We start from the raw sequence: 25049 nt of genomic DNA, 5'->3' as shown, positions 1-25049 counted from the left end.
AGAGACACTTTAAAACCAGAACAAAAAAACATTTCCCACATCTGTTCTTCCCAATCTGTGCAGATTCTCATGAATGTTAATTGGAGATAAAGTCACATGGTTAGGGAGCAGAGTAATCCCAAATTTACTCTATCAAATTATACTGGTCTGAAACACTTAGGAAGAGATATTTCTACAGAGACAAAATAAGCCATACTCTGATGTCACTTACACTGGTGTAAATCTGGAGTACCTCCACTTTTGAAGTCTTCTTCCAGATTTGCAACAGTGCACAGTATCTCACATCCGAACGTGGTCCAGGAACTTCGCTGGGATGAATTAGCCCTGTTATAGTGATTTCCTTAATGTCAAATACTTTTCAGTTGGCTTTGTTCTCCACCTGTGTACTTCATTTATGCAAAAACTCCATGGCGGTGAACTCATTTTCACCTGCAGGATGCACAGAGAATTAAAGAATCATTCTCGACATATCTTCTTTTATGTATATATATATAGTGCCCTGAAGATTCCTCTGTCTGCACATAGTTCAGACTGCAGGCAACAGACATGAGAAGCAAAGTTTTGGTGGCTCTCTCCTGGATGAGCTGAGTGAGAATCCCGGAGGCACATTACTGAGCACCGAAATGGGCAATAATGAAAATGAACGAATAATGAAAGTGACCTGAAGAAAAGCTCTGAGTAGCTCAAAAGCTTTGTCTCTTTCATCAACAGAAGCTGGTTCAATAAAAGATACTACCTCACCCATCTTGTGTCTCTAAAACAATGAAAGACTCAGGCTATTAAAATGTCTTTAAAAATGTTCTCCCCAAGTGTAATCTTCAGCTGGAACTGTCTGCCAGTTAAAAGGGAACTTTAAAGTGGTTAGTTCCACAGCATGAGATCCCTTTTATGTGCAAAATTCTCCTGGTTAGGGATGCTCAGCCCATAAAGCTAGTTGAGCTGCTAATCGTGTTCCAGAGTTGGAGATAATGACTATTATTTTAATCTAACCCTTTACCTGCTCATGGATTCAATGAAATCAACAAAGAAGTGACAGTGCAAGAGATTTCAAAGCGTCCCTTTATGGCATCTGTTCTTGGCAGAGTAAGGCAGGTAGGTGTGATGATTTGCCAACGTTTCAGGCACACATCAAGAGGAGTATGGGTGGAAACATACAGGGAAGAATCCCTCCTTGCATCCCTAACAAAGAGGACAGTTGGATGGCTGGAGCGTACAAAAAACATGATGTTGGCCCTGTAAGGCATGTAACATGGAAATGAAAATAAAACCAGTATAGGAAACAGTGTATCAACCAATGGGAAACCCTTTCCTCTTCTCCCTTGCCATATGTCCCTCACAGCATTTCATAAAGGGCAGGGCTCTTCCTAAGCAGGTTGGGACAACAGCTTTGGGACAGTTTGGAGAAAGTCTCTCTGGCTTTTGTGCCTCCCTAATTCTTGACTGCTCCAGGTATTGGAGTGGCTCCAGATGCACGTCTCACACAGCTCCTATGCAGGGGGAGTTCCTCCCGCCTTTCACTGGCAGATTAGCCCAAAAGGGGCTGGTGCAGGGAAGAGAATCTGTCCCTTGGTGGATCTCAAATTGAGCAATACTCTGAAAACTACACTATGGCTCTGATTCGCCGCTCCATTACACAAGTTTTATGCTGGTGTAACTAATGAATTCTGGGGAGTGACATCAGTATATAGGAGCAGAGAATTAGCGAGGGTGGGGGGAAGAAAGGGATAAGAATGGAATCCGTATCCTTTTAAAAAGCATTAGATCTCAGTCTCTTTACGGTTAAAAGCCAGTCTGCTTCTCCCAGTCTCTCTCTCTCTCTCTCAATGTGATTATATTTTCATCTCATTTTCAGATGCCATATCCTAAGGATCCACAGCTCTTCCTTCCTCCCCTGCCCCCGACCTACAGTCCCAATTTCAGAAATCTTCCTCTTTCCAGAGGGATAAGATGGATACCCTAGTGCTAAGACTGAGCCAGGCTCCATGTAGTAGATACTGCTGCTCACTGACAGTCTGAATTAGAGCTGGGTAATTCCGAAGGCAGCCTCTAATGTGACAAGTACAACTCAGATGCCATTTAATCTGCCGGTCCTTATCGTATTGCCTCACACTGAATACGGAGAAACGTGCAAAATGAAAGGCTGGTACACTGCTGTAAATGTGCACTTATCTTGTTTTCTCACCTTTCCCCCCAAAATGATTCTCTATGGACTGTTTCAATACAGCTATTCCCCACCCCCACACCCATCCCGCCACCCACCTTTTAATACAAATTCCCAAACAAACACCTTTTTTGACTTGGAGCAAAGGCCGCTAAGCCTAAAGAGGCTCTCTCAGGTTGGAGGCGGTTGAGAGGCACTCTGATCAGCCCATGAAGGCTCCTTTGCCCTGCTATAGGATCTTTCATCCAAAGACCCTGAAGCGTTTCACGAAGGTGGTAGTTTACACTCAAACATTCACCAAATAAATAACGAAGGCCATGTCTATACATACAGCGCTGCAGCTGTCCCGGTACACCTGCAGCATGTGTGGTGAAGACGCTCTACACACTGAATGGTACAATATGCATAAACTAGATGTGTTGTTTGTTGAATCAGGGCTGCAAAGCACACTTCTAACTTGCTTTTAGTGAACAATTTTTCACCCCTGTAATTTATTACTAAGTATGCAATTACTTTATCACAGTACATAACAGCGGTATCAAATCACAAGGTCTAAAGAGAAATCGAATCCATATGATATGAGTGTGGTGACTTGGTGACCTAATAAATATTTTCTGGAGTTTTTTTGAGATTAGAATTTGCTAAAAGTAGGAGGCTTCAATGTATACTAATAAATTAATACATGATCAGATAATTTGACACTGAATAATTAAAATACTCCGTTTATTAGAGAAGTAGGCTGTGGCATGCATGATGGTGCATTTTATTGAATCCAGATCCTGCAGTCCTTACTCAGGCAAAACTCCTACTGATTTATGCGAGTGGCATAAGCTATGTCAGCACAAGAAAGTCTCCCGCCGGCATAGTGCTGTGTGCACGAGTGCTTATGCTGGTGTAACTTCTGTCACTTAGAGGGTGGAATATTCACACCCCTGCGTGACATAAGTTTTGCCGGCTTAGGCTGTAGTGTAGACCTAGCCTACATTGGATTTCATTTCAGTGCAAGTATGTGTGTGGACACACTTCACGCTAATAGGTTCTATTTGGATTTATCTTAAATTATTTTTTCCCTGGCCTAAATTCAATCTTAATTTGAAGTAAGTGTCCACACACAGACTTGCAGTGAAATACTAAAAGGTATGAATTAAAACTAATTTAGTGTTTGGAGCAGGTCTGTGCAGAGGCAAGCCCTAAGTGACTTACATAAGGTCACCCAGTAAGCCAGTGGCAGAGTCAGCATAGCACCAAAGTGTCCTGACTCCCAGACTTGGGCTTCACCCACTACACTACATTGCCTTCCAGCACTTCAGGAGCCTGGAGAATCCTGAATGCTGATTGGCCAGTGAGAGACGGCATGTCATACCATGGACAAGTCATACTGAAGTGCAAGGATACAGTTACCAAACAAAGTCAGGACGATGAAGTAAATGGAAGAGAACATTCCTGAGTGGACACCACCTTGTGATACTATCCCATGATACATCACTGCATTCCAGTCTTCGCCAGTCAGTATCTGGGTAGTTAAATATGAGAGAGAGAGAGAGAGATGAGCAAAGAATTAGAGTGTTTAAGCATCATTTATACACAGCCATGGGCACAGACCCTCAAAGGGAAATCTACTGATAAGAAGGTCACTGCAACGGGGTGTGCCAGAAACCTGTCCAACACCTTCAGGCTATTTAGCTTTCTTTTGCCCATAAGAGTTTCTAGAAGCCCCTTCTGCAGATAAACTGCAACCCTGTCTCGACCAACATGGCTACAACACCATATACATATCTACCTAAAACTGGCAGTCGCTTGCATTTTTTTCTGCCTCCCTTAAGAGGATAGGGAGAGATTCCTTCTGAGAACTCCAGTCAATTACATTCCTTAAAATACATCGTTTAAACTATTTTGGTTTAGATAAAACCAAAGTGGTATAGTGATTATTGGGAGGTCCAGCAGAGAAAATAGGTATTATCTACCAGACTTCATAAAATTCCTTCCAGCCAGCTGGGGGTGGTTTGAGGCAGGATTCATGGATCCACAGATCCAAACCTTGGGCTGGGAGGAGGCCCTTGGACCCAACGTTAGGACCCAAGGACCCATGAGAGGGCCCTGTAACCAGAGACAGCTGTGATCTGCCACGAGGGCTGAGGAGTACCTGGGACCACTGGCAGCAGGAGACCAGTAGCAGCACTTAATGGCTGCTCCTTAGTCCTATTCCCGCCTCAAAACGCCTTCCCTCAGCGGACTCTGGGGCTGCCTGTTTTCTGCTGCCTGGCAGCACCGGCACTGTGAGGTTGACGGCAGGAGACAGAGCGAAGACTGCCCACGTGCAGAAGTGGTAGCTCAGTGGTTTGAGCATTGGCCTGCTAAACCCAGGGTTGTGAGTTCAAGCCCTGAGGGAGCCATTTAGGGATCTGGGGCAAAAATTCAGGATTGGTCCTGCTTTGAGCAGGGGGTTGGACTAGATGACCTCCTGAGGTCCCTTCCAACCCTGATATTCTATTATTCTACTCCCATATGCCCTGGCCAGGCCAGCCCAGTGGAATTTTCGGTCTCCTTCTATTAGCCAGTCATGCATGGGGCCAAGGTTGCCATAGCTCCACCTGTGATGTTTCCCATGGATGGGAGAGAGTCACTGACTTCACCCCACAGGGGGCAGGAGAAGAGCCTGTCTCTGGCAGGGGGGAACACTATTGGCTGCCTATGGGGCAAAGGCAGATGGAAGCAGATGTCTCCTGATGCAGGAGGTACCCTGGCTGTGGGTTGTGTCTGGGGTAACTGGAAGATGTTTGAATTTGGGGGTGCTAGGGAGGGGATACCTGGGCAGTGTGCCATGGGACAGTTGGGAGATTCCTGAGTAATATCTGGTGGGTGCTGGGGAACAGGTGGGGGAGCTGAGGGGTGAGGGGAGCTAGCTGGCAGGTGTTGGGGTAGCTGAGAGGATGCTGAGGAGGTACCGGGGGCAGCTAGAGGAAGTGGGTGTGTTGGCAATGGATGGGAGGCAGAGCCCAGCAGTGAATCCCTCGCCTTCTTTTTCAGCCAGCTTCATTGCTCTCATCTCAGCTCCATGCTTTCCCCTGGCAGAGTGCCAACAGGCTGAGCAGCGAGAGGGGTGGGCAGAGAGGCCATCTGGATTTTTGCTCAGCAAGCACCATCCAGCAGCCTCAAGGAGCAACTGTGGAACCTGCTTCCTACTCGCCTGCCCCAATCTCCCCTCTTCTTCCCACCCTTCTCCCTGGCCAGCAGCACGGCACCAGGCTACCAGCCACAGCTGCTTCCTCCTCCTGGCTGCTCCATGCAGCTTGGCTCCAGCCAGGGAACAGTCAGAGTGGAGGGAAAGAGGCAGCTAAGCTACAGTTTACCCTTACAGCAGCCCTAGTGACCTGGAGGAGAAACAGCTAGGGAAACCCTATTACCTCCCTACTCGATCCTACAGGGCTGCACGAAGGTGTGATGGGGCTGAGGCAGACATGAGTGTCACAGGAGACACTGGACACTTGATAGCCCCACCATTGTGGTTTGTCAGTAACAGCAGGTGCAATGACAACAGACCCTGGTCTGTCGACGGGTGGGATCGAACCGGGGACCTCTGGAGCTTAGTGCGTGAGCCTCTACCATGTAAGCTAAACACCAACTGGCTGTTAGCTAAGGCTGTAGAGCAGACTCATTTTATCTCTCTCTTTTTAAGTGGTCTCAGTGCCACTAGATGGGACAGAACACCACACCACACCACACCACTCCACACGCGGTACGAAACTGCAGAAAAACCTGAGTGTCTCTGGATTAAGTTTAGAAGTGTGAGCAACAAGAGTGATGTAGTGGTGGGAGTCTGCTATAGACCACCGGATCAGGGGGATGAGGTGGATGAGGCTTTCTTCCGGCAACTCGCAGAAGCTACTAGATCGCACGCCCTGGTTCTCATGGGTGACTTTAATTTTCCTGATATTTGCTGGGAGAGCAATACAGCGGTGCATAGACAATCCAGGAAGTTTTTGGAAAGCGTAGGGGACAATTTCCTGGTGCAAGTGCTAGACGAGCCAACTAGGGGGGGAGCTTTTCTTGACCTCCTGCTCACAAACAGGGAAGAATTAGTGGGGGAAGCAAAAGTGGATGGGAATCTGGGAGGCAGTGACCATGAGATGGTCGAGTTCAGGATCCTGACACAGGGAAGAAAGGTAAACAGCAGGATACGGACCCTGGACTTCAGGAAAGCAGACTTTGACTCCCTCAGGGAGCAGATGGGTAACATCCCCTGGGGGACTAACATGAAGGGGAAAGGAGTCCAGGAGAGCTGGCTGTATTTCAAGGAATCCCTGTTGAGGTTACAGGGACAAACCATCCCGATGAGTCGAAAGAATAGTAAATATGGCAGGCGACCAGCTTGGCTTAATGGTGAAATCCTAGCGGATCTTAAACATAAAAAAGAAGCTTACAAGAAGTGGAAGGTTGGACATATGACCAGGGAAGAGTATAAAAATATTGCTCGGGCATGTAGGAATGAAATCAGGAGGGCCAAATCGCACCTGGAGCTGCAGCTAGCAAGAGATGTCAAGAGTAACAAGAAGAGTTTCTTCAGGTATGTTGGCAACAAGAAGAAAGCCAAGGAAAGTGTGGGCCCCTTACTGAATGAGGGAGGCAACCTAGTGACAGAGGATGTGGAAAAAGCTAATGTGCTCAATGCTTTTTTTGCCTCTGTCTTCACTAACAAGGACAGCTCCCAGACTGCTGCGCTGGGCATCGCAACATGGGGAGTAGATGGCCAGCCCTCTGTGGAGAAAGAGGTGGTTAGGGACTATTTAGAAAAGCTGGACGTGCACAAGTCCATGGGGCCGGACAAGTTGCATCCGAGAGTGCTAAAGGAATTGGCGGATGTGATTGCAGAGCCATTGGCCATTATCTTTGAAAACTCGTGGCGAACGGGGGAAGTCCCAGATGACTGGAAAAAGGCTAATGTAGTGCCAATCTTTAAAAAAGGGAAGAAGGAGGATCCTGGGAACTACAGGCCAGTCAGCCTCACCTCAGTCCCCGGAAAAATCATGGAGCAGGTCCTCAAGGAATCAATCCTGAAGCACTTACACGAGAGGAAAGTGATCAGGAACAGTCAGCATGGATTCACCAAGGGAAGGTCATGCCTGACTAATCTAATCGCCTTCTATGATGAGATTACTGATTCTGTGGATGAAGGGAAAGCAGTGGATGTATTGTTTCTTGACTTTAGCAAAGCTTTTGACACTGTCTCCCACAGTATTCTTGTCAGCAAGTTAAAGAAGTATGGGCTGGATGAATGTACTATAAGGTGGGTAGAAAGTTGGCTAGATTGTCGGGCTCAACGGGTAGTGATCAATGGCTCCATGTCTAGTTGGCAGCCGGTGTCAAGTGGAGTGCCCCAGGGGTCGGTCCTGGGGCCGGTTTTGTTCAATATCTTCATAAATGATCTGGAGGATGGTGTGGATTGCACTCTTAGCAAATTTGCGGATGATACTAAACTGGGATGAGTGGTAGATACGCTGGAGGGCAGAGATAGGATACAGAGGGACCTGGACAAATTGGAGGATTGGGCCAAAAGAAACCTGATGAGGTTCAATAAGGATAAATGCAGGGTCCTGCACTTAGGACGGAAGAACCCAATGCACAGCTACAGACTAGGGACCGAATGGCTAGGCAGCAGTTCTGCGGAAAAGGACCTAGGGGTTACAGTGGAGGAGAAGCTGGATATGAGTCAGCAGTGTGCCCTTGTTGCCAAGAAGGCCAATGGCATTTTGGGATGTATAAGTAGGGGCATAGCGAGCAGATCGAGGGACGTGATCGTTCCCCTCTATTCGACATTGGTGAGGCCTCATCTGGAGTAGTGTGTCCAGTTTTGGGCCCCACACTACAAGAAGGATGTGGATAAATTGGAGAGAGTCCAGCGAAGGGCAACAAAAATGATTAGGGGTCTGGAACACATGACTTATGAGGAGAGGCTGAGGGAACTGGGATTGTTTAGTCTGCAGAAGAGAAGAATGAGGGGGGATTTGATAGCTGCTTTCAACTACCTGAGAGGTGGTTCCAAAGAGGATGGTTCTAGACTATTCTCAGTGGTAGAAGATGACAGGACAAGGAGTAATGGTCTCAAGTTGCAGTGGGGGAGGTTTAGGTTGGATATTAGGAAAAACTTTTTCACTAGGAGGGTGGTGAAACACTGGAATGCGTTACCTAGGGAGGTGGTAGAATCTCCTTCCTTAGAAGTTTTTAAGGTCAGGCTTGACAAAGCCCTGGCTGGGATGATTTAATTGGGGATTGGTCCTGCTTTGAGCAGGGGGTTGGACTAGATGACCTCCTGAGGTCCCTTCCAACCCTGATATTCTATGATTCTATGATTCTATGACCCAGAAGGTGTATGGGTTACACGGGGTTCTGGTCAGCTCCTGCTTCTTCCTGCCGTCTTTGACCACAAGATGCCACAGACAGCCAAATGTTGCAGACAGCAACCACCAGGCCAGAGAAGCACAAAACCCAACACAGAATCTAAATGGAGAATATAATCGGGGGGAGGAGGAGGAACCTTGGGTTCATAGGTGAGGGACTGTGACTACCTATGTGCTTGTACAGGGCACAACACAATGGGACCCAGATCCTGATCGTAGACTTTGGATGCTGACACAATAACAATAAATAGAACATGAATAATATCTAAACAAATAGCAATCAATGAATTGGTCTCAGGCTTTGATATGCATCACAACTACTAGGTGCTTATTCCACACCAAAACTTTCACTCTTCCGAGCCTCTGCCATCCCCTTTTTTCAACAACTTTGTTTGTGTTTTCAGTAACTTTGTGCACCTAGTGTTCTGCCTGCCCTGTATGGAAGATTTTAATTATAGTACTTCCTAGGGCATTAGGAAATGGTTTTTGGAATTCAGTACTCCAACCCACAAATAGAACGTTTCAGTGGTCTGTATTTAGTAAGAAAATAAAACATGATGTATTGTTAGCAATCATGACCCACATGTGAACCATATACTAGAGAGAATTTCGAATTTCAGAGACTGCCCACCAGCTCCTGATCTCGGGAAAGGCTCTGAGGTATGATGATGATTCTTATGGCAGACAAGGAAGTATAGTGCAATGTGTACATCCTATTGACCACTTAGGGACAGGGATTCTGGTCTCAGTTACATCAGTGTAAATCTGAAGTAACCCCAGTAAATGGATTTACTCTGGATTTATACCAGAGTAACTTGAGTATTTGGCTCTGGCCATTGGTCTCTCAGCACTAGTGCTGGATGAGTTCTACAAAACAGGATTCAAAAACACTTGTTCAAATAATTCCCATGAATTTGCATCGCCTTTTGTTTGCTTTCCAGAACCATTCATGTGAGTGAATTTGGTTCACAAGAATTTTCATGGAAAGAGAAGAAGCTGGGGAACCCGGCATATGCATGAAAAATCAGGATGGAAGTGTTCGGGGTCAACTGGAAAGCAGGGTTGCCAGTTTTGGTTGGACATATTCCTGGAGGTTTCATCACATGACAATTGGAGGCTCTAGGGCAATCCTGGAGGATTGCTAACCCGACTGGAAAGGTATTTGTGGCTTTTGGAATCATCCAGTCAGGAAGCAGAAATATCATGTGACTTAGGAAGCCATGATTCTCATGGGTGACTTTAATTTTCCTGATATCTGCTGGGAGAGCAATACAGCGGTGCATAGACAATCCAGGAAGTTTTTGGAAAGCGTAGGGGACAATTTTCTGGCGCAAGTGCTAGGGGAGCCAACTAGGGGGGGCGCTTTTCTTGACCTGCTGCTCACAAACCGGGTAGAATTAGTGGGAGAAGCAAAAGTGGATGGGAATCTGGGAGGCAGTGACCATGAGTTGGTTGAGTTCAGGATCCTGACGCAGGGAAGAAAGGTAAGCAGCAGGATACGGACCCTGAACTTCAGGAAAGAAGACTTCGACTCCCTCAGGGAACGGATGGGTAGGATCCCCTGGGGGACTATCATGAAGGGGAAGGGAGTCCAGGAGAGCTGGCTGTATTTCAAGGAATCCCTGTTGAGGTTACAGGGACAAACCATCCCGATGAGTCGAAAGAATAGTAAACATGGCAAGCGACCAGCTTGGCTTAATGGTGAAATCCTAGCGGATCTTAAACATAAAAAAGAAGCTTACAAGAAGTGGAAGGTTGGACATATGACCAGGGAAGAGTATAAAAATATTGCTCGGGCATGTAGGAAAGATATCAGGAGGGCCAAATCGCACCTGGAGCTGCAGCTAGCAAGAGATGTCAAGAGTAACAAGAAGGGTTTCTTCAGGTATGTTGGCAACAAGAAGAAAGCCAAGGAAAGTGTGGGCCCCTTACTGAATGAGGGAGGCAACCTAGTGACAGAGGATGTGGAAAAAGCTAATGTACTCAATGCTTTTTTTGCCTCTGTTTTCACTAACAAGGTCAGCTCCCAGACTGCTGCGCTGGGCATCACAGAATGGGGAAGAGATGGCCAGCCCTCTGTGGAGATAGAGGTGGTTAGGGACTATTTAGAAAAGCTGGACGTGCACAAGTCCATGGGGCCGGACGAGTTACATCCGAGAGTGCTGAAGGAATTGGCGGCTGTGATTGCAGAGCCCTTGGCCATTATCTTTGAAAACTCGTGGCGAACGGGGGAAGTCCCGGATGACTGGAAAAAGGCTAATGTAGTGCCAATCTTTAAAAAAGGGAAGAAGGAGGATCGTGGGAACTACAGGCCAGTCAGCCTCACCTCAGTCCCTGGAAAAATCATGGAGCAGGTCCTCAAAGAATCAATCCTGAAGCACTTACATGAGAGGAAAGTGATCAGGAACAGTCAGCATGGATTCAGCAAGGGAAGGTCATGCCTGACTAATCTAATCGCCTTTTATGATGAGATTACTGGTTCTGTGGATGAAGGGAAAGCAGTGGATGTATTGTTTCTTGACTTTAGCAAAGCTTTTGACACTGTCTCCCACAGTATTCTTGTCAGCAAGTTAAGGAAGTATGGGCTAGATGAATGCACTATAAGGTGGGTAGAAAGCTGGCTAGATTGTCGGGCTCAACGGGTAGTGATAAATGGCTCCATGTCTAGTTGGCAGCCGGTGTCAAGTGGAGTGCCCCAGGGGTCGGTCCTGGGGCCGGTTTTGTTCAATATCTTCATAAATGATCTGGAGGATGGTGTGGATTGCACTCTCAGCAAATTTGCAGATGATACTAAACTGGGAGGAGTGGTAGATACGCTGGAGGGGAGGGATAGGATACAGAAGGACCTAGACAAATTGGAGGATTGGGCCAAAAGAAATCTGATGAGGTTCAATAAGGATAAGTGCAGGGTCCTGCACTTAGGATGGAAGAATCCAATGCACCGCTACAGACTAGGGACCGAATGGCTAGGCAGCAGTTCTGCGGAAAAGGACCTAGGGGTGACAGTGGACGAGAAGCTGGATATGAGTCAACAGTGTGCCCTTGTTGCCAAGAAGGCCAATGGCATTTTGGGATGTATAAGTAGGGGCATAGCGAGCAGATCGAGGGACGTGATCGTTCCCCTCTATTCGACACTGGTGAGGCCTCATCTGGAGTACTGTGTCCAGTTTTGGGCCCCACACTACAAGAAGGATGTGGATAAATTGGAGAGAGTCCAGCGAAGGGCAACAAAAATGATTAGGGGTCTAGAGCACATGACTTATGAGGAGAGGCTGAGGGAGCTGGGATTGTTTAGTCTGCAGAAGAGAAGAATGAGGGGGGATTTGATAGCTGCTTTCAACTACCTGAAAGGGGGTTCCAAAGAGGATGGCTCTAGACTGTTCTCAATGGTAGCAGATGACAGAACGAGGAGTAATGGTCTCAAGTTGCAATGGGGGAGGTTTAGATTGGATATTAGGAAAAACTTTTTCACTAAGAGGGTGGTGAAACACTGGAATGCGTTACCTAGGGAGGTGGTAGAATCTCCTTCCTTAGAGGTTTTTAAGGTCAGGCTTGACAAAGCCCTGGCTGGGATGATTTAACTGGGAATTGGTCCTGCTTCGAGCAGGGGGTTGGACTAGATGACCTTCTGGGGTCCCTTCCAACCCTGATATTCTATGATTCTATGATTCTATGATTCTAAGCCAATCACAGATTGCATAGCAAATCACGACTAGTGAATACTCATGCCAAGAGCTGTGGGAAATGATCTGTGAGCAGCTCACACTATTTGCCAGATCATTTGGAATATGGAAAAAAGTCACAAACATCAACATTTGTTTTATGGAACATTTGCAGAAATATATATGGGCAAAACTTCCCGGATGGTCTATGGTGATTAGTTTGTCCGGCACTGCTCAATATTGAACGCAAAAGTTTGGCTGAACAGCCATCAGATGATAGAATAAGAATAGCTTTTAAAATCTGCTCCATAATAATAACGGACTGACTAGTGTGTGTTAGTGATGTCAAAGACTGGGATGCCAATTCAGGAAAGCATTGAAGCACATACTTAAGGTGTTGTCCTGAATGGGGATGCTTTCTGAACCAGGACCTGAATGAAGTTAAACCCAGCAATGCTACTCAGAAAAGAAGACAGCTAGAGTGGCCAAAAGCAGAGGGTCACTGAAGCTTAGCCACTGAATAAAACATCCCTCAGCAGAGTCAAAGTTCAATAGCATCCTGTCTCCAATATTCCATATCTCCTCAGGCACCCGTCAATGGTCTACCTCTTACCAGCTAGCAGCATATAATTATTTAAGTGGCACTCCTCAAGTAGTGCTGGATGGACAGCTAACAGAGGTCTTTCTGGTTTATAAACTGTCTCTGGGTCTAATGTTGTAAACACTTCTTGCTGAGCCGCTGAATGCATTCTACCTGATTGCCGGAGTACAGAGATGTAGCAATTTGCTACAACGCCCTGGGTCACATGATAGAAGACTGTGACTCAAACACTCCTGCTGGGATACAAAGGGCAGCCTGAGTTCAGAGGGAGAGCTGGAGGGAGTAGAGTGGCTCCTACAGCAGACTCGAGATTAGGGAAAGGATCTGGAAGGGAGGGCTGGCTGTGCCAGCTGGGTGAAAGACCTGGTTGGGGATACCTGCTGTGTGGGCAGCAGCAGAAGCTCTCTGAGGCCTTAGGAGGGAATAGGGGCAGGATGTAGTTTACCTGTTTCAACTGATGTTGATCTATATTTGCGTCTGAGCAATAAATGCTTTGCTGGTAAAAAGGGACTGAAAAACTGACACTGGTGGGAGTGTCATTGGCTACATCTACACTTGGGGTGTATCTATGCCAGCTGGAAATCGCACCCCTGGCTCCAAGTATATATGTAGCCATTGATGCATTGGCCAGTGAGTTGGCCCACTGGCTTGTATGAGAGTAGGGAAACTGAGGCAGAGGCAAGGTCTAATGCTGGGTTTGGGGAGCCCTTATTACAGTGTTCTGAATGGTTGTGTGTGTGGTGGGGGGAAACATGACATCAAATTACTTCATCAGAATGAACAGGGTAGCAGAAGCTGGCTTCAAAATTTCACTGGGTTTATCTTGTGTTGCCATTTTACACTTACTTTTACATAAATTTCATAAATGATCTGCAAAGACTCACTCTCATCCCACAGAAGCCCTATTGCCCAGTGTCTTTATCATGTGAGAGGAAAGAAAGTAGTGTAAAATTTCCCAACAGGTAACAATTGGCTTAAACCAAAACACCACCAGAGTCTGGGGATTTTCATATCTGGAGCTATGCTTTTCAGCTCAGTCCTGTCTCTGTAACAATACCTTTGCTCTTTTATAGGATCTTGCCTTGGAAGAACCTCAAAGCACTTTGCAAATATTAGCACATTAAGCTTTGCAACATCTCAGCAAGCAGAGTAATATAATGCCCCCCCCCATATATGGGGGAATTGAGGGCATTGTTAAGCAGCTTACCCAAGGTCACTCACTGAAACTGTGGCAGAACTGTGAATAGAACCCAGGTCTCGTTCTCTGTTTTAACCACAAGACTGTCCTTTGGATGACTGTGAACTGGAATGTCTGATTCAGGCATTACTGACTTTTGGGGAAGTTTGGGTCTGGATCCAAATTCGAACTTCTCAGATTGAGCCCATCTCCAGCAAAAATGGATGTACAGTGAACAGTGGTAAAGGACATCCATGCAGAGCTTGTGCCCCTACGTTCATGGGTCTCCCAATGGCAAATGAGAGCTCACTTGCTGTTTCAGACAGAACAGGGTGTATCACTCCCATTTCTCTTACTGAGCAAGTGATTCTGTAATAGTGTCAGGCATGGAGCCGCCGCAGCATCAGGGCCTTCAAACCTGAGCTGCAGCTCTCCCGTACCATCACATCATGTTGCCTAAGGTTGATGACTCTTTCCTGGCTCCCCCACGGATTTTAATTCTTATCCAGTCTTATCCCGCAACCTTGGTAGTGCAAAATGCTATCTGATTTCCTCAGCGCCTCAGGCCCCTCTCCAGCAACTCTCCTCATTAACTTATGGCAACTGCAGGAGGAAATGGAAGCGGGTCATTGTATGCTCATTTGCTACATTATGCCGTTATAGATGCTGTGCAGAGGACAACACATGAGTAGTCCCATTGCAGTGTAAGGTACTGTGGAGGTGACCTCGTGAAGAATGCTGGAGGGCCTCCTCTAGTCCTTGGATTATGCTTTGTCTGTACAAAGTGACAGTCCATTTTCCCCGTAAAAGAATTCTGTTTGCCTGAATTTCAGAGAGTCCCTCAGCGTTTATTTTAATGGATCATTTCATCGTTAAATGTGTGCATTATAATCCCACAGCTCGTTGTGAGAAGCTCTTCTCTAATAAACAGTAGGCTATGAGCAAACAAAAATTACTTTCTCCTTTCCTAAATTCCAGATAGCTTGAGGGACATCGCCTCCATTGGGAACCGAAAGATGTCTAAAAGGTTCCTTTCTAGTGCGCACCCAATAAAGGAGGCATCTTTACCTGGAACACAGTGAGGATGGCAGCAGGGAACGTATCGAAGTTTGTGGTTGGTGTTTCGTCTTGAAAATTAAACCTAAGCAGGAAATAAAAATTAAAAATTAAACAGTCTAGGAAAAAAAATTCTATGCTCTCATAATTCTCTCTGACCAGAGTCAGAAGACAACATTTGCTCCGCAAAGACATAATCTGGTCAGTTTCAGGAAGGGATGCGGTATGTTAAGTAAGGCTGTGTCTACATTGCGCAGCTTACAGCCTCACAGGTGGGCCGCTAAAGCCTCGCCACTGTAAGGCATACAGTGTAGCTGCTCTTTGTCGGCGGGAGAGCTCACAAAATAAAACCACCCTGAATGAGGGGCAGTAGCTTTGTCAGCGGGAGAGTGTCTCCCACAGAGAAAGTGCTGTCCACACCGATGCTTTTCATCGGTAAAACTTTTGTCGGTCTGGGGTGTGTTTTTACTGCCGAAAGTGCAATGCAGACATAGCCCAAGTGAGGTGTGTTTAGCAAAACTGTTAAGAAAATGGCATTTTCGTCTCAGTGGAAATTCCAACATTTTGAAATTAATTTCTATTCCTAAATGGGAATGGAAAAATCAAAATATTAAAAAAATTTGTGGAGCAAATAATTCCAAAAGTTTTAAATCAGAAATATCCACCTGAAAGTAAACTAAATGAAATTATGGACATTTCAACATAAAATGTCATTTTGTTTTGATTTTTTTTTAAAGAACAAAATGACAAATTTATCTTTAAACGAAACAAATGCTCTTCGTTTCTTTCAAAATGTCAATTTGAAACAAAAATGCTTGTTTTGACATTTCTCTTTGGAAAGCTGAACTTATTCATAAAAACTGGCATTGTCCCATAAAAAAGAAATCTCAGGTTCAATAAAACTATGTTTCAGTAGGAAAATTTTCCACATGAAAGAATTTAAACCAGATTTGCAAAATCCTCTGAGCCATCCAGTCCCCGTCAGCTTTTTGCCTTCCTCAGGGACTGCTTTGATATGAGGAACACACTACACTTACTGTCCTCCAAAGAGCTGCATTCCCAGCAGAGCAAACACCACAATGAACAGGAAGAGCAGGAAGAGCAAACTGATGATGGATTTCATGGAGTTCAGCAAGGAGACCACCAGATTCCTTAGGGAGTTCCAGTATCTAGGTTGTAAATCAAAGCAACCAACCATTAGTGTCACTGGGAGAGGAGGGGCCATTTCCAGGAGAGATTAAAATGATCTAGCTCTTTAAAAGGGACGTGATGAGGAGAGTTCTATGGGACACAGTCCAAGTTGAACAGTCTCCTTAAATTCATCTGGGCCAAACTCTCCAATGATGTAATGCCAGCAGAACAATGTGGCCCACTTGAGTCTATCAGATAGCAAAATAACACGTAGAATCAGAGAAGTCACAGATGGAAAACACCTCTCTAGTCATCCTAAGCAAACACCTGCCTGTGGAGAATAGTCACCTATAGTCACCTCTAGTCATGAATTCTGCAGTGCTTTGTCCAATCTAACTTTAAATGTTCTAAAAAATGCAGCATTCCTTAGCTCATCCTCTCTGCAGTATAGGTTTGTTCCCTACAGTATATAATCCCATGCGTTTTCCTTTCCATTACTACGCATACCAACTGTTGGGGATGCCAAGAATGAGGTAATGCCAAGGTCAGAAAGAATTGGAGGGGACTGTGAACTACTCATTTTGGTAAGACTTGAGCCAGGACGGAATGGGTCATTTCGCTAGGAGCCTGATTGCTCCCACCGTGTTCTTTGGGAAGTTATTTAAACATGAACTTTCAATTGTTTCACATCTGACTTCCACACACAGACCTAAAAAATCTCACATTCAGGTATTTAAATTGAAACAGGCTTTTAGGCATAGAATGTGAGCGCTTAAGGGGGATTTGGCCATTCTATTTAGGCAGTCATGATTGAAAATTAACCTCACTGCATCAAAGCCCTCAATTGTTAACAAGAACTCAAGGAAGGGGAACCTAGCCCAGCTCATGACCTGCACACAGCAGGTTCCACCTGGCCAGGCACTGCTGTTCTATCTGCTCTTATCCCCACCCAGGTTATCCTGGATTTATTCCATCTCTTGTCATTATGGGCAAGTGTATACACACACATGAAGCTGGAAGAGGCAGGCTAAATAAAGGAGGTCCTGAGAGGGTGTACAGAAATGGCACTCTCTCTTCATTTTATTATCCTGCTGAGAACAAGCAGGGAACGTTTATATTAGGAAAACTAATGAATCAGAAAATGTAGATAGAGCTATTAAAGCTGAGAATCTCTTTAACAATCTCCAGTTAGACAGACAAGCCTGAGAAACAACAGGGTTAGAGCACACAATGCGAGATAGGGATTTAAACCTTTATATACGCTGTTATCTAGATTTACATTGTAAACCTAGGTCTGTGGGACCTGGGCTTGTGAACATGGAGTTTCCAAGCCCATGCTTGAGCATCCACATTGCATTGCAAACCCAGTTACAATTGCTGGACCCCAGGTCTCAGAGCTGTGCTAACATGTCCATACTGCACTATTCAGACCTTCCTATTCAGGTCTGTGGTTTGATTTGCGTCCACACTGCAAAATGACAGGTCTTGGACCCCAAGGCTCAGTAGGACTCAGGCTCTGACCTAAGCAGGGTTCTAAAACCTGGGGTTGAGTACTTGCTGACCTGAGTCAGACTGATTTTAGACACAACAAATCCTGCATCTTGGCAGGAGGTAAGACTAGATGACCCTTGCGGCCCCTTCTAACCCTGTGGTTCTATGATTTGTGTGTGGACAGAAGAGAGGCTTGGCCTCAAACCTGAGTCAGAGCTCAGGCTTAGTGTGCGGTGTAGACATTCCCTTAAAGGTTTTCTGGTCACTTTGGGATAGCAAGCAGGAATTCTTCCAGCTCTCGCTCTCCTTTTTCTCCAGTTACTTCTACTACCTCCGCTCTCCAGACCAGGAAGCTACCACACAGAGCCTGGGTTCCTGATGGCAATCCTGCTCCACAGTTTCTACCTGGGTTTTGGGGGACAGGCCCTTAATCTGAAACCCTTACTGCAGAACAGCTGTTGTAGGGTGTGGAACAAGGGTGCCAGCTGAATTCGTCTGTTCCCCTCGCCACAGCTCCATAAGACAGCTCGCAGAGGAAGCTGGCTTTCATACAGCCTCCTAATTATTCTATTGCTACCCACTCCTCCTTCACTTTTCTCTGTTTCACTTTTCCAGTTCTTTTCCCAGAACACCATTCCCTTCTCCACCATCTACCAGCAAGCAGAGCTGGGTAAATAACTGATTTTATGGTGTGCTGCCTCTTCTGATTTTGTTTTTTAATTGTTTGGGGCTGCTCCAAACCCAGAATTTTTCAAATCTTTCTGCAAATCAAAAAGTTTAAATAAAAAAATGTTGTTTTAGGTTGACCAAAACATGTCATTTAGATTTCAAACCTGAACTTTAAAAAAAATTAACACCACTGAAGGAAATTTCTCAAAAGCCATTTTGAATTCATAGATTCATAGAGTCTCAGGCCAGAAGGGACCATTGTGATCATCTAGTCTGACCTCCTGCATAACACAGGCTAGGGAACTTCCCCAAATTAATTCCTAGAGCAGATCTTTTAGAAAAACATCCAGTCCTGATTTTAAAATGGTCAGCGATGGAGAATCCACCATAACCCTTGGTAAATTGTTCGCATGATTAATTACTCTCACTGGTAAAAATGTACGCCTTATTTCAGTCTGAATTTATCTAGCTTCTGCTTCCAGCCATTGTATCATGTTATAACTTCCTTTGCTCGATTTAAGATTATTAAATATATGGGCCTACTACAGGAGTGGGTGCGTGAGGTTCTGTGGCCTGCAGTGTGCAAGAGGTCAGACTAGATGATCATGATGGTCCCTTCTGGCCTTTAAGTCTTTGAGTCTATTTGTTCCCCATGTAGGTACTTATAGACTGTAATCAAATCACTCCTTAACCTTCTCCTTGTTAAGCTAAGTAGATGGAGCTCTTTGAATCTATCAGTGTAAGGCCTGTTTTCTAAACCTTTAATCATTCTGATGGATCTTCTTTGAACCCCATCCAATTTATCAATATCCTTCTTGGATTGTGGACACCAGAACTGGACAGACTATTCCAGCAGCAGTCACACCAGTGCCAAATACAGAGCTAAAATAACCTCTCTACTCCTACTCAAGATTCCCCCATTTATGCATCCCAGGATCGCATTAACTCTTTCGGCCACACCATCACACTGGGAGCTCATGTTCAGCTGATCACCCAAAAGGAACCGCAAATCTTTTCAAGAGTCATTGCTTCCCAGGATAAAGTCCCCATCTTGTAAGTATGGCCTACATTCTTTGTTCCCAGATGTATATATTTACATTTTAGCCGTATTAAAACGCATATTGTATATGACGGCAACACAACTAACTTTATTAGCAAAACTTGTAATATTAGCAAAAAGAGATATTAAGTCATTTTGGCAGGATCTATTTTCCATAAACCCCATGTTGATTTGTATTAAATACTTTACCCTCCTTTAGTTTTTTATTAATCAAGTCCCTTAACAACCGCTTCATTATATTGCCCAGGATCGATGTCACACTGACAGGCCTATAATTTCCCAGGATATCGCATTTACCCTTTTTAAAAACCAGCACAACATTCATTCTCTCCTAGAAAGCTTCTGCAACTTCCCCAATGCTCCAAGTCTTATCAAAATGTTTTGTTTCAAAAATATCACAACAGAACGTTTCAACTTTTTTGGAATTTGTTTGTTTTGGGTTTTTTTCCCCCCACAGAAACAATTCAGTGAAACAGATACAAATTCACAATGTTGTCTGCAGTGTTGTAGCCATTTAGTTGGGGATTGGTCCTGCTTTGAGCAGGGGGTTGGACTAGATGACCTCCTGAGGTCTCTTCCAACTCTGATATTCTATGATTCTATGTCAGTCCCAGGATATTAGAGAGACAAGGTGGGTGAGGTAATATCTTTTAAGGGACCAACTTTGGTTGATGAGAGAGACATGCTTTTGAGCTACACAAAGCTGAGGACCTGAAGTCTCTCTCATCAACAGAAGTTGGTCCAATAAAAGAGATCACCTCACCCACTTTGTCTCACACATTCACAACATTTTGATGTTACTGAATCTGCACTTTTCACTGAAAAAAGTTTTGGAGGGAAAATTTCACCCAGCTGTACTTGCAAGCCCTGCCCAAGCGTGTGTGTGTGTGACAGATGGGGTATAATGGTTGCTTGATGCCCTGCTGCACCCACTCCATTGATAGCCCCTAAAAGGGGCCTCTCTGCGACAGACTGGCATGGGTTTGAGGGGGGTTCAGGGTCTGAGATGGAAGACTCCCTGAGATGAATCAAGCAGATGTACTTCAGTTAGTCTTAGACCCTAAAAAGAGGCTAAATTGCTCTGATGGCGAGACAAGGGGTTTCGTGACCATAGTCCAGGACAGAAAGTTCTCCAAGGGAATTTTCCCTGCCTCATGCAGCTGCCTCCCTTAGGCTGGTATTTCGCAGTTAACATGGTTGGGCAGCAAACACACAGGTCAGGTGGCTGGGTTATCCAGAGTAGCTGGGCATACCCGGGTCACTTCAGCACCCATCTATGACTGATGACAGACCCCACGGCTGTAACAAGGAGTTAAATTTCTACAGTTGCCAGTTCCCATTACATCTTGACAAGGAGGAAATTGTGTTGAACTATTTTCTCCTTGTCTTCCTATCTCTGAATTTCAGTGCCTCTTAGGCTGCATTTCCACTCACGCTAGTGAGGTGCCATCCTGCTGTGACCTTTTCAGCCTGCTGCAATTTAACTTTCTAACCATTGGGTTGCTCTGCTTTTTACAATCTTCCTGGCTTGTGCTGGAGGAAGAAAAAACCTCCAAATCAAAAGGCATAATACCCCCAATTATTCAGAGCAGGAAGGTGTGCCCCTGCCTTCCGCTGAACAGATTAGAGGCAAAAATCCAAGGGCAGGATGCTTCAGGGAAATATTGCAGTGAAAGCCAGGCAAAAAGGAAAGAATTAGCACAGGGTGAGGCTGTAATGAGAACTGGACAGCAGCAACGTAGCATTTGGAGCTCTTGCTTTGCTAACTTTCTCAAATAGCTCATGGTCAGATGTGCAGTGCTGGTTTGATTGGAGCTTGCTGCCCCTTCAGGGCATTTCTTTTCTGCTGAGAACCTACGATTTTTCCAGCTCCCCACCCTTCCCAGAAAGTGTCGACATTTGGATTTCCTCAGACACTTACAGGTGAAAGTAGGATCCGCAGAATGATCAACATGTAAAAAGCCAGATAACTCTAAGGGTGTGTCTACACAGCAAAGAAAGGTGTGTTCCTAACTCGGGTTAGCTAATGGGTTAAAACAGCAGCAAAGAGATGGCAACTCAGTGTGACGTGTCATTCCATATTCTTTATGAAAATATGCTTATGATATAAATATGACATAACTGAGATATACTTTATGCAAGATGGCTCATGTGAGATATCATTGGAAAGGTTATGATTTACTGAATGCCATTATCCTATTTGTATGCATGTAACATTTCTGTATCTGAAATTAGGAATATTGACTATGCACCTGTATTTCAACTATGCTACTTGGGGTGACACCCATTGCCAACACTTCAGGTACAACAATGGAAAAGCCAGACAGGGTGGATGGCCCATCAACAAGGACAATGGACTGTAAAAGAGCTTAGTCTTCCTGTGAACTTGTGGGTCAGCCTGTGAAGAAAGGCTACAAGGGCCCTACAGAGTCAGATGGTCTTGTCACCTGATACTACAACATTTCCTGGGACTTCTTGTAACTTTCCACTGTAAGGGAAGGGGGGTCAAATTAGGAAACACAGGACTCCCGCCTTATGCAAATCCTATTTAAGGGTGGGGAGTGAGGTAATCCTGGTAGTCAGTTCTCCCCTGCTACCCCACCCAAAATGACGGCTGGAAACAACTAAGACTGAACAGGGGGAAAGAACTGGGCCCAGGCTGGAAGGGGATCTGGCCTAAAGAAGATTATTAGAACCAGTTTTAGGGTGAGAACTCACATGTAACCAGTTTCTTTACTGCATTAATCTTAGCTTGCGTGCTCTGTTTTATTTTCTTAATAATCTGCCTTGTTCTGTCTGCTACCTCCTTAACCACTTAAAATACACCTGTTATAGTTAATAAATTTATTTTTGGGTTATAACATAACCCAGTTTATGCAATTTCTAACTGGGGGCATAGAATTTCTAAATTTCTATGCACAGCCCTCTTCCACATTGAGGGAAGAGGCGAATTTAAGAATAGATCTTTGGGTCTGTACTCCAAGGGAGGTGGACATCTAAGTGCTGGAGCAAGTCGCTTAAGCTGAGTCTTCCCAGAACTGATCTGCAGTGGGCTGTGGCCCTGCCTGTGTGTGTGTTTGAGGAGGTTTTAAGAGCCTGGCATGGCAAGACAAGTTAAAGGGGGCCCACGTTGGCAGAACAGGTAGACGCAGTGGTATTGCAGCACATCAGATGACTTCCCAAGGGGTCCAACCTGTCACACTCAGCTTTTAAACTTGGGTTAGCAGCTCAACTTCAACTCTGCAGGAGTATGTCTACACTGTAGCCGGGAGGGAGCCTTGTCGAGCAGACAGACTTGTGGCAGAGAGGGGCTCATGCCTGTGCGCTAAGAATAGCTGTGTGGATGTTGCAGCTCCAGGGAAGGCTCAGGCAAGCCACCTGAGCTTGCCCCAGGTGTAGACTGGGCTTGAGCTTGGGTGGCTTGTCTGAGCCTCTGCCGTTGCCACCAAGTCCACACAGCTATTTTTAGCATGCTGGCGCAAGCCCTGCCATCACGAGTGTGTCTACCTGAGCTGGAAGGTTCACTCCCAGCTGCAGTGTAGATATGCCCTTGGGGGCCTGGCGTTGAACTAGAGTTGCTAATCCAAGTTAAAAGCTGAGTTGCTGTGTCTTTGCCGCTATTTTAACCAAAGTTTGCTACCATGCATTAGTTAACCTGAGTTAAGAACATAACTTTTATTGCAGTGTAGACCTATCTTAAGGGGCTAAAGGACATCCAAACAGTGCCGCTGATGATGAGAGAAGTATGTAAGTACAACAAATGGCCATTTTATACTCTAGCTGGCCAATTTGAGCATCCAAGGTTTGGACACCCTGTTAAGGTTCGAAAATTGGGCTCCCCATCTAAAACCTTTGTCGTGGTGCTCCTTGCACAGAGATGCTGCACCAGCATTCCTCCTTGTGGCTAGTAGACGTATTGCGGCAACTCTGCCTCAGTTTGCCCAATGTCTTTTCTGTCCCATTCTGGCTGTAAAAGCGACTGGCTCTCCAGCCAAGCCACTTAACAGAGTCCAATCCCTTCTGTGGCCTCAGAGTCCTTCCCTTAAAATCCAACACAAAATAACAAAAGAACTGAATAATCAGCCCAGCTAGGCTCAGCTGTTAGCTTCCTTCTTTGCAGGCTAGCTACAAACTGTCCCAACACTGACCCAAGTTCCTGGGTTTTAACCTCACCACCATGGGGCTGGAACACACTCCCTCTCCCCAGGGATTTAGGAAGGCTGCAGTCCCTGATCGGCTTCTGTCTCCAGCTAGGCTCCTAGCACAGATCAGACAGTTTGTCTGCATCCCCAATCGTGCAAAGATGTGGTAGGTGAGGCTAACTGACCAGAACTAAGTGGCCCCAACACTCACCTAGCTGCTACACTCCTCTTGTTAATACAAAGAGATAATTAAAGAGAGGGAGGAAGGGAGGGGTGTACTTGTTTGGGGAGGGGGGGGGAACCAAAACCGGCACGAATGCCCATAACATTTTAAGTTAGCTCAACATTACAACTTTAACATCCTGCAGCAATGGTGCTAAATGGATTATAAATTGCACAATAGCTGTTTGTTAATTCCAGCGCATATTAATCTGACATGTCAGAAGAACAAGTGAAAAGCTTCATCCACCAAACTCTACTGGATCACAAAAGTGCCAGATTCACAGCTCCTCAAATACACTCCTAGATTAGGTACAGTACAGGTAATGACAGCACAAGCTTCCTCATGCTTGTTATGCTGGCAAATCTCAGTCTTGTCCTCTGCAGGAGAGAGAGTAGTTTAGTCTTCACGGCTCATTCAGCTGTAGCAACGATGACGATGGCCCAGTTTGGCTGACATGGGTGCTGGTCGCACTCACTTCCGATAATCGCAGTTCATGCTTGGCAGTGTAAGGGTGATGGACAGAAGCACAAGTTACTGCTGGGGCCCAAATTCTACAAGACTTTATAACAGGAGTGTGCAAGGTAAGCAGGCAACGTCGAGCTAAATAGCCGATGGGAGTGAAAAAGGAACCTAGACTTACTTGGTTACTTTGAAAATCCTCAGCAGTCGAAGAGCCCTCAATACACTGATGCCAAATGAGGTACCAGGCTTCACTGCTGCCCAAATCACTTCAAAAATGCTCCCCACTATCACCTGCAAGAACAACCCGTTTTAAAAGGGAAAATGATTGCACGACCGGCTGTGGCTTTGGGTCCTCCCACAGCGGCTAGGGACCAAAGAGGAGACAGAATCCAATCACAGTGCAGGAGCTAATAGGGGCTGCCAGTATAATTTGCATAATCAAGGAAACAGCAAGAAAGCCCAAACTCTCAGACATAATGGCTCAAATTTTGTAAATGTGCGATCCAGCTGGAGAAAGCGGCAGCTTCCCCCTCTGCATCAGTTCTGTGTGTTGGCTGGTGTATTGTGAGGTCACATCCAAGGCTCCACCCACTCCCCACCAGTGCCCACTTGCACAAGACTGGGGATAACAGTCAGGCAGAAACTGTCCCCATCCCTAAACCATGCATAGGGATGTGAAGTGTTTCCTTACACTCCCTTACTCTCATGAGTAGGGGCACAGCTAGGCTCACGAGTGAGCACCAGATAGGAGCTAAGTATTATTATTATGTAAAATCTACTGGAAGTATCTCTCTGATCAGAACCTTTCAAATGCTGGTT

At 45.6% G+C, this 25049-nt stretch overlaps 1 protein-coding gene across 11 annotated transcripts in view; it reads right to left on the bottom strand.

Moving 5' to 3' along the window:
* The window catches only part of CACNA1B (calcium voltage-gated channel subunit alpha1 B), a 474760-nt gene that overhangs the window by 148403 nt on the left and 301308 nt on the right, over window positions 1-25049 (bottom strand). For all 11 annotated transcript variants that reach the window (XM_074973540.1, XM_074973544.1, XM_074973546.1 and 8 more), the window contains 4 exons: window positions 24409-24521; window positions 16090-16221; window positions 15065-15137; window positions 3557-3674 (listed from right to left, as the gene is read on the bottom strand). In XM_074973540.1, coding sequence (XP_074829641.1) covers window positions 3557-3674; window positions 15065-15137; window positions 16090-16221; window positions 24409-24521 — 436 coding nt within the window. The remainder of the gene's footprint in view (window positions 1-3556; window positions 3675-15064; window positions 15138-16089; window positions 16222-24408; window positions 24522-25049) is intronic.

Source organism: Natator depressus, chromosome 16 (genome assembly GCF_965152275.1).
Source record: "Natator depressus isolate rNatDep1 chromosome 16, rNatDep2.hap1, whole genome shotgun sequence".
Lineage (NCBI taxonomy): Eukaryota > Metazoa > Chordata > Testudines > Cheloniidae > Natator > Natator depressus.
This window is presented reverse-complemented; position numbering and strand designations above follow the sequence as displayed.